Raw genomic sequence first — 9,706 nt, forward strand, 5'->3', positions numbered from 1 at the left:
TGCTAGTTGATGTTTTTTTTAATTTTCTTAGGTTCTTGACGGGAAGATCGATTGCACGGACTCATCCGACGAATGTCCGGAGGACTTTGCCGATACGAGCGCCGTTTCCTCCAAGACCGAGATGATAAAGTCGCCCGTCCTCCGCGGCTTCGTTTGGCTCATGGCTATTTTAGCATTCTTCGGAAATGTCGCCGTGATCTTCAAGACGGTCAGGTTCATTTTCCATTCTCGAAAACGGGAGGCATCGTCTATTTCGATTATTAACAACATCTTTGTTCTTAACCTCGCCTTTGCCGATTTACTGATGGGCTGTTGCCTTTTCGGCTTGGGCGCCAAGTCGGCTGAATTTTCGGGAAACTATTGCTTGGAAGACTTGGTCTGGCGAGCGAGTTCTTCTTGCAGTGCACTGGGAGTGAGCATAGTTTTGTCAAGCGAGGCATCCGTCTTCACACTTATCCTTCTAACATCTTATCGCCTCTACGGAGTCCTGTTGCCCTTCAAAAGTCGTCAGTTGAGAGTTAGGGTGGCTGTTGGGTATCTTGCAACTATTTGGGCAGTTGCTTTGTTCATTGCTCTCATGCCCTTGAGCGATATTTTATCAACGTATATGGTGACAGACATGCTGATATCCAAAAGTCCTTACTTTAAAGAAGGAACGGTGAAACTTTACGAACTGGAGCAATTTGCATTGCGCTTAAACGCACTTCAACCTGGAAATGCGACTTCTAATTTACCGCTGGACTGGGGCGGATTGGTTCAGTTCCTGTCGAAAAACTTTCCTAATCAAACCACTGAAGTTTTAGGCTATCACGGGTATTACAGCGCTAACGGCGTCTGTATACCTAAGATTTATCGCTTGTCAGGTGACGAGTCAGGTTTCAACATTTACTCCGCTGTGACAATCACGTTTAGCTTCGTTTCTTTGCTATATATTTTAGTAGCTTATGTCATTATATACCGAAGATCTTCACAGAAACCAAACATTCGTTCAGCTTCGGCTTCTGCAGCTAGAAATGCTGGAATGCAACGCAAGATCACTTTCCTTATTGCAACCGATATGTGCTGTTGGATGCCCATCTGTATTATGACTTTTCTAAGTATGGGCGGAGTGGTTTTGCCCTCCTTTGCTTACGCCTTTTCCGCCGTTATCCTGTTGCCAATTAACAGCGCTTTAAATCCAATAATTTACTCCGATACCTTTCCGACCGCTTTAGGTTTTTGTCGAACGCATCTTTTAAAGTTCCGCACCAAGACTAAACCCGTTTTTTCTGAGCAGCGATCTCAATCGACAAAAGAAGGCAACTTGCCTTCCCCTAAAACGACTTCAGGACTATAGATTTTTATACACGCTGTGCAGTGTAGAAGTTTGCTCAAGTTTTGAACTTTTGACTACAACTTTAAATGTTGTAGGCCTATTTGTTATTCTGATAGAAAAAAAAATAGTTTTGTTATGTTTTGTCTTATGTTAAAATATGTTTGTAGACTGCACACTCATAGGGTTGTCTTGTGACTATTTACTTCATTTTTGTTTCTGTTGTTCTAAATTTAAGTTATGAGATTATGAGGGTATAGGCTATAAACATTCCGAAACAGACAACAGACTGAGCTATCGTTTTATTGTTTGTAAATAGCACGGTTATATATTCGGTGTTAAGGCGTTTTTGTATTAAAATAATAAATTGTACAAATGACGTATTTAATGTGCAGCTAATGCAATACCATATAGCGAACACACCATAACGTCATATGTTAAACCAGGGTTCGGCAACCTTCGGCCCGCGGATATAATTCATCCGGCCCGCCGCCTGTTTGACAAATTAGACACGAGTCCATTTAACATACTTTTTGACTATTTTAGCTACTTAAGTTCGAAAAATTTTCGTACTTTGTGCGAATGATCTTTTTACATCCGGTTTGTACGTTTGTATGCTGTCTTTTTAACTAAATCAGCGATTATTTATAGTTGCGCCGTGCAAGACTGCCTAGTGCGTCGCGGAAAAGTTGAAAACGTATTTAAAAATATTGCGCATATTTTTTAACCATTTTTTTATTTTTATTTTCGGCAATGTAATAAAACTTGCAAGAAAATGAAAAGAATAGCCGGTTTACCAAAAAATCGCGTGTACCTATATAGTTTCTTTGTGGTAATATTTATTTCCTATTTCTTTTCGAAAATAACTTTTATGATTCACGATTGTTTATAATGAGGGGTGAAAGTAAAATAATTTTTTTGTCGTAACAATAATAAATTTTCTTACCGCAATAGGTACATGGAAATTTTCAGAGATGAAGTCAGAAAGTTACGTCGTAAAAGGACGTTCTAAAAAACGTAAACTTCTAACACCTGAGGGTTTTGTTCGATGTAGTGCACGAATATGCAAGGAAGGAACGGCGTCCGGATAGTTACGGCTTACTTTTACCAGTTGATGTAATACGCATTAAAATGTTTACTGCATATTGAGTTACTATTAAGTCACTATACGATGTGTAAACTTATCAGACAGTTTTAAACACAAGTGTAAAATGAGACGTTATAAACAGCCAAACTGAGGAAGCTTTCGACTAGTACATATCAACATAGGAGTGTGGAAGATATGAAAGAATTTAACAATTACAAAGAACAAAAAGCAAATCAGTACTTATACACTGTACATAGAAAATGTTTAGTAATATTCACTCATAAACGAGCGCATTCGACTCCGAAATATACAGAACGACGCTTGCTATTTAAAACGATTTTTACTTGCCCTTATATAGGTTACATCGGCCAGATGTTGGTAGTTAAGCTTTTGTGACATACGATCAGTAAAGTGACTTGAAATCAGGCTTACAACACACGAAATAACAACACAGAAAATTCTGGACATTTATCAAAACGCGGCCAGGAGTGTTTGGCGTGACCGCTGCCTAATCCTAACAAAATTTTCCGCAACCAATACAACAGTGACAAATCCTGCGATGTCTCATTGCAAAGTATAACACATAAAGGATAATAATAAAACGCAAAGTGGCATCTGTTTCGGCTTTTACAACATCATAATGTCTTACCTCCCAAGACGGGTGAATCTGAATGGCGATAATTATGTTTTTCATGTCAACGCCTAAAATATGTCATCTAACTTAATCAAGTGCACAGTGTTTATACTATAACGGCACAGTGCTTTATATTGGTTAATGGTTGTTTTGTTATAAAGTCTGTTTGAAATTATGTAATGTAGAACGACCATGGTCTAATACTCTAATAGGACGTTTATATCAATACGCCATAAGCTACAGTGGTGTTGATTTTTTACTTATATTTTTTTCCATCTGCTTCGCACGGGCGACCTTACAAGACTTTACTTCTTTTTACGTTTAGTTTATTATAAGAAATTTGAATCAATTTTCGGACTATATTATATTACATGATACAGACTTAAGATGGCGCCAGTACAAGAAAGTCTTGCGTCATGCCGTCCAAATTACGAAATGAAAAATAAGGCCGTTGAATGATCCACGCTTAACTTTCCGGTAAACACCCATAGATACGTGCCATTGTGCTTGGTGCAGCTAACCACTAAAGTCACGTTTCTATGCGTCAACGAGCAACTCCAAACCACAAGTTTATGTTTCCAAAGTTGCCAGCCTATATTCAAACTTAGCCATATAGTGAGTAGCTTTAAACAATTTAGTTTTTTATACCTTATGCCGCAGTAAATTACGAAGAATATGTTTTCGTTCATGAGTTTAGTTCAATTAAATATGGTTTCCTGTTTCAGGGTGACTAGTCTACCAAGGTTAAAATAAATAATAATAACACGAATCAAAGTACAAGAAAAAACGATCAATATTTTAGCTTTCAGCAACAGGCCTATTATACAACATGCTCGATTTTCTTTATCCAATTATCTGCTTCCTGGTAATCTCAACTAAATTCAAAACTGTTTTCGGTGAGTAGATTTTTGTTGGTCCATGATTGGCTTTTGAGCTACTAGTCTATTTAAGCCCAGCCAATATAGCAACATCATAATTGCTGTCGTGTATAATAATTGGTTAATGTTAAAAATAAGTTTTAAAGTTTATACTTGTATATTACAAATTCCAGTTGAGGGCCACTAATTGGCGATCCGAAGGCGTGATTCCTCGTGTCGGGCGGAGGATGGATTTTTCCTCTGCGACAATTTGCAGTGCGTGCAAAGACAGCATGTCCTCGACTCCAGAATCGACTGCGCTGATGGGAGTGACCAGCGCTCACGTATGCCACATATTATTATCATAGCAAGACTTGATATACACTGAGCAGTGTAGACTATTGATTTTACCATGAATCCAACACAAGTCGAAAAGCTTTAAAAATTAATTATATATGTCCACCAGGAAAGAGCCCAGGATTTTCGTTTAGGGGAGCCGGGAAATTTTTCAGGAATGACATCACAAAGTTAAATTTTGTGAGGCCCGCGAATCGTTTTAAATTTTCGGCAAGAACTCAAATTATCTTCCACATTTCATCCTTTTTAACACCATTGTCTTGTGCTATTGCTAATTAACTGTCATTAAACCTAAATATCTTATTTAAAATTGGCCAGCTTGCCTGTTTAAAAATGAAAGATTTTGTCTAAGTAAGTTGTGTCATACATGCAACCTATACACACGTTTTGCAGCTGAGGCGCATACAACGTTTGAATATTTAAAATTCTTGCTTAACTGGGTGGATATACTGATCTTTTGAACACTTTTTTATGGTTTTAAAATCAAGAAAAAAACAATGATTATTGGTGCCTTTGTCGCAAATTACAGTCGTAACATTTGCAACGTTTTCCGGATTCGTGGCACTTTCTGAGCTAGAAAACATTTCTGTGGGCGCCCATACCACTCTATCACTATATATTTATAAATGCTGCTAAAAGTTAGCGTGTGTATCTACAAGTAAATCAGCGCAGGTGTGCCACCAGCAAACGAAAAGAAATACTGTTAACAGCTTATTGCAGATACATTAAATAGGCCTATATTGATCATTTTAAAACGTTTTTGTTTCTTAGGTTTGTTGTTGCGGCTCACAGACGTAATCCAAATATGTCACAGGGTTCTCAGTAAGACTTGAGTTTGTCCCCCTGTAATAGTGCTAACCCCTGGGTGTACTAAGAAATGAGAAAACATAGCATTTATTTTTAATAATGTTTAATTTTCAAACTTCCTTTGGGAAACCGTAGATAAAAATGTGCCCTTAATGTGTTTGGATGCCTCAACTCAATTAATGAAGTTGTGCGCATAGAAACGCATGGTCCGCTTTAACTCAAGGCGACGAATTTACCTTCCAGCAATAAATTGCACGGACGACGAATTTCCTTGCCGATCGAGTTTCCGTTGCGTTCCGAGGCAGTTTGCGGTGGACGGATGTGTTCGTAAAAGAAACGTGATACTCGGGTGCAGAGAAGATAAAGGTTAGATACGTCGCATACGACATAAGCTTTTAAACATATTTTTTTAACTGGAGGTTTGCAATATTAGTTGCTTTCTCATGTTTTCTTTAAGTCGTGAGGGCAAGGCGTAGTGAAATAAATGCTGAACTTCATTTTTACATATCCAAAAATCATAACTTTTGTGATATTGCCTTCATAAATTGGTGCCGCAGAATTCACTTGCCGCAAGACTCGCCGCTGCATCCCGAGGTGGATGGTGATGGACGGAGAGAGGGATTGCGACACTTTGTCCCACAACGATTCAAGTGACGAGGAGCGCGGGTTCGAATCCTGCACGAGCTCGGAGGTGCGCTGCCATCTTCCAGTCGGAAGTAGCTTAAAGAAGGCGCGCTGCATTCCGCGGGCGTGGGTCCGCGATAACATTACCGATTGTCCGGGAACGGGAAGTGACGAAGTGGCGCCGTTGAGTTCCTGTAATAATGTAACCGAGTTTCGCTGCAAAGATAGCGGCGGATGCGTGCTGCGGTATAGGGTAAGAGACGGATACTCGGATTGTGGCGACTCTTCCGACGAGCTTGAGCAACTTGCATGCAACAGAGACGAGTTTCATTGCCTCGATAGCGGAAGATGCATTCCCGATACCTGGATTGGGAACAAAGTAAGCGACTGTCCAGACGGAAGCGATGAAAAGGTGATTAGGCAACCAACAAACTGTTCGGCAAACCAGTTCTTATGCGCCTCATCGCGTCGATGTATTCCTCTTGAGTATTTATGCGACGGAATCGACAACTGCGGGGATTGTAGCGACGAGATCGAGAGTTGCAAAGAACAAGGTCCGAAGATGTTTCGCTGCCCGAACCAGCCAAGCACTTGCCTGTCTTGGCAGTATTCCTGTGACGCGTTAACTGACTGCCCGAATGGCGCCGACGATATTACTTGGATGCCAGGCTTCAAGTGCCAAAAACTAGTTTTAAACTCGCCTACCGGCAAGAAATACTGCTCAGTGCCTCAATGGGCCTTACACGACCAGTTGCCTTGGTGCGACGACGGATCCGATATATGCTTCGATGACAGAGGCGAGTTTCTGTGCTCAATGTGCTTGGACGGCAAGACCATCATAGCCAAGAGGCAGTTGTGTGATGGGATAATCGACTGTCCAGACCTTTCCGACGAGTGCCTCTGCTCGAATGGTTTTAATACGACTGTCCTTACTGAAGTCTGCTCAAACGTGTGTTACAATACGGACCTACAGGGTGCTGCGTGTCGCAACTGCAGCGTTGGGCATTTCAGGTGCGATTCAAACTGCTTGGAAATAAATAAATTTTGCGATGGCGTGGTAGATTGCCCAACATCCAAATCAGACGAGTTGTATTGCGCTGAAAATCAAAAACTTGTCAATGCAAAAAGTTCGAAGAACTTCGTTTGTGACCTGATTACTCCCTTACATCGTACGTTGGCTGATATTCTTGGATTCACCTCATTCGCTGAAGGAGCGTTTGTGGAGAACGCCTTCGGGTAAATTAAATTTTCACATTGAGACACCTAAACTGAGAATATAGTTTAAATTGTACACAAACATCAAACTAAAGACAAAATTTTGTAGGCCTAAACCTACAGTCAGTTTGTTTCGATTTTATTATGATATATATGTTTCACTCCTATATTCCAGTCAAGCCATTTTGCCCTAATGAAACAGTAAATTAAGTTTTCTAAGTTAAGTCATTGGGTTAAGTCATAACAACACTGATGGAAACACAATAAAATAAAAAACAAGGGAAGATTGCGTTAGTTGAAAGAAAACTCTGAGTGCAAACGTAGCAGAAATGCGTCCACATTTTCGGCTTTTTAAGTATTTGATCTTTAGAAAGAATTTGTTTTTACCATCACTGTAGATGCGACGGAAAAGTGGAATGTCTTTATTTTGAAGACGAATGCTCCCCTCGGGCAAATTGTAGCACAAGGCTCAAGGTTTGCGACAGCATTCCGATGAAAAAAGTTAGTATGTTACCAACCAAACTGTTCAACTTTGTTTTGTTAATTTACTGAGCATTATTTTTCCTAACAAGATACTGCATAGTAAACACACATTAAATACAAAGTGAAAGAACAGTATGTAATGAATATGCTGTTGCTGCCAGGCATACAATTGAACAATTGTTCTTCTGCCAAAATATTTCCTAAAAAACGTACATATTTATATATATATTTAATGTATAGAAATGCGTTTAATAAATTAAAATTAAAAATTATTCTTAACGATAACTATCAGTTTTACATACTGCCAACTATCACATCAACTTTAAGTGAAATATTAAATCAGGCGTTACAAATCCAACCCTGCTGCTACGCTTTCTTTACCGCCAGATAGTAATGCCCACTCTATGGACGAAGTTGTACAACGCGACAGGCAAGGAAATGAATCGTTTGTGCGGCGGTTTCCAGGAATACGTGATTGGATCTTCGATTTGCAACGGTGTTCAGGAATGTAGCGAAAAGGAAGACGAGATGGATTGCGATCGTTTCTACTGCGACGCGGGAAAAGTGCCGTGGATCTCAGGTGAAAGCACATAAAAGCACACGACTCGAAAGGGAATTACGTTCCATTTTAGTTGGATTACAAAAGTTCCAGCTTCACTGTTGGCTGTTGATTAGCAATACCTGCCCCATGCAAGGTCATTAGGTTACCCCGGGTCATTGTCCTCACCTGGTCTTCAGGTTACCCCAGGTCATTGACCTCATCTGTTCTTCAGGAAGTGCAAATCCACCGCGAAAAATCGCAAATGCCAATATATCCACATATTTCGAGTATTTCAAACCCAAAGGCGAAAACTCAGATTGTATTCAACTTAGGGTATTTGGGGTCACACTGAACAAACTCTTGGCACAAAATGGATTGTAACAGACCGACATAAAATGAGAAACACAACACACACTAGATACAGATAAATAAATATTTATTTAGGACCAAGGCCAAAGATTAGTATTCCTTGGTTGGAACGTTGCAATGGAGAGTTCGACTGCAAGGACAAAACGGACGAAATGAAATGCAACAAATCCACACATTTCTATTGCAAAAATAGAGAGCCTCTGTTTGTTGATCGCAAAAAGGTACGAGTATCACAACAAACGGCCATAGGTTGGTGGCATTGTGTTTATATTTCGCAAATTTATAGTTAATACTTTCAACAAACAATTTTTAACTAAAACCGTCATCGCCTTTTTATCAATAAAATAATTGAATTTACGAATTGCTGTTCATCAATATTTATAACTATACTAAATGCTGCGAGCCCTTTCGATAGGAAAGAACCACGTCGCAGAGATAGCGTCACGAAATTACGTCATAACCATAACACTACAAAGTTACATAAAAACGTAAAACGCCATAAAGATGTAACCTTAAGTGCTCCAGACAGTTCGTTTAAGTCTTAGGTTGGTGAGGTGTTACTTTCAAAGCCAAAGCTACATTATATATAAGCGCACAACCTAAAAGACCTCAGAGTCGACTTAATTAAAAACAATTACACTATAACGCACCTTTGAAAGGATCGCCCTTTAATAAAACGTTACAAAAGATAAATGTGTTAACGCCGGACTTAATCGTGATTTTGGTTTCATGGCGCATCAAGCCTTTTAACATGTAGCTGAAACGCGAAATTTGGTCCGGGGCCAGAACTTATCCGGTCGGATCAATTTTGGCGTTGGAACAGCCGCTAAAACAGGTCCGGCTAGGCCTAAACTGGATCCCCTAACGCTAACCCTAACCTTAGCCAGACCTGTTTTAGCGGCTGTTCCAACGCCAAAATCGATCCGACCGGAACAATTTCGGCGTGACAAAGCCATATATCCCGTTAAGAGATGCGATGCTACCCATGCTTTTGCGTGGGTCCACGCATCAGCAAACCTGCGCCTATATGTGAATTGTTTGACCGAATATGTTCTATCGCATTTTACTCTGTGCGTTTGCACATTTTTACCGTATATTATTACTCTGACCTGATGATGCACTATTGTACAAAAGCTCATTAACACTAAATACAAATTTTCAAAAGTGCCATTTGTTTTCAGTTTTAACATATATTTGTTATCAATTCCTGCAAAGCAATAAAGGCTATTATATCTTTCATCTTTCAGGTTGCCTACAACTTCATTTACATCGGTGAAACAAACACCTTTAAGCTAAAACAATGACAAACCCAAACTCTGTTAGTTGATGTTTTTTTTAATTTTCTTAGGTTCTTGACGGGAAGATCGATTGCACGGACTCATCCGACGAATGTCCGGAGGACTTTGCCGATAAGAGCGCC

The 9,706-nt window shown here is 39.7% G+C and overlaps 1 protein-coding gene across 1 annotated transcript; it reads left to right on the forward strand.

Annotated features, from left to right (window-relative positions):
- Positions 1 to 304: 304 nt before the first annotated feature.
- Positions 305 to 1,336, forward strand: LOC146139448 (relaxin receptor 2-like). The gene has a single exon (XM_083392449.1). The coding sequence runs from the start codon at positions 305 to 307 to the stop codon at positions 1,334 to 1,336; it is 1,032 nt and encodes a 343-aa protein (XP_083248575.1).
- Positions 1,337 to 9,706: the final 8,370 nt, after the last annotated feature.

This window comes from Ascidiella aspersa, chromosome 6, assembly GCF_963924565.1.
Source record: "Ascidiella aspersa chromosome 6, kaAscAspe10.2, whole genome shotgun sequence".
NCBI lineage: Eukaryota > Metazoa > Chordata > Ascidiacea > Phlebobranchia > Ascidiidae > Ascidiella > Ascidiella aspersa.

Coding starts and splice junctions, on each gene's coding strand:
- LOC146139448 (XM_083392449.1), top strand. CDS start 305: ATGGGCTGTTGCCTTTTCGGCTTGGGCGCCAAGTCGGCTGAATTTTCG.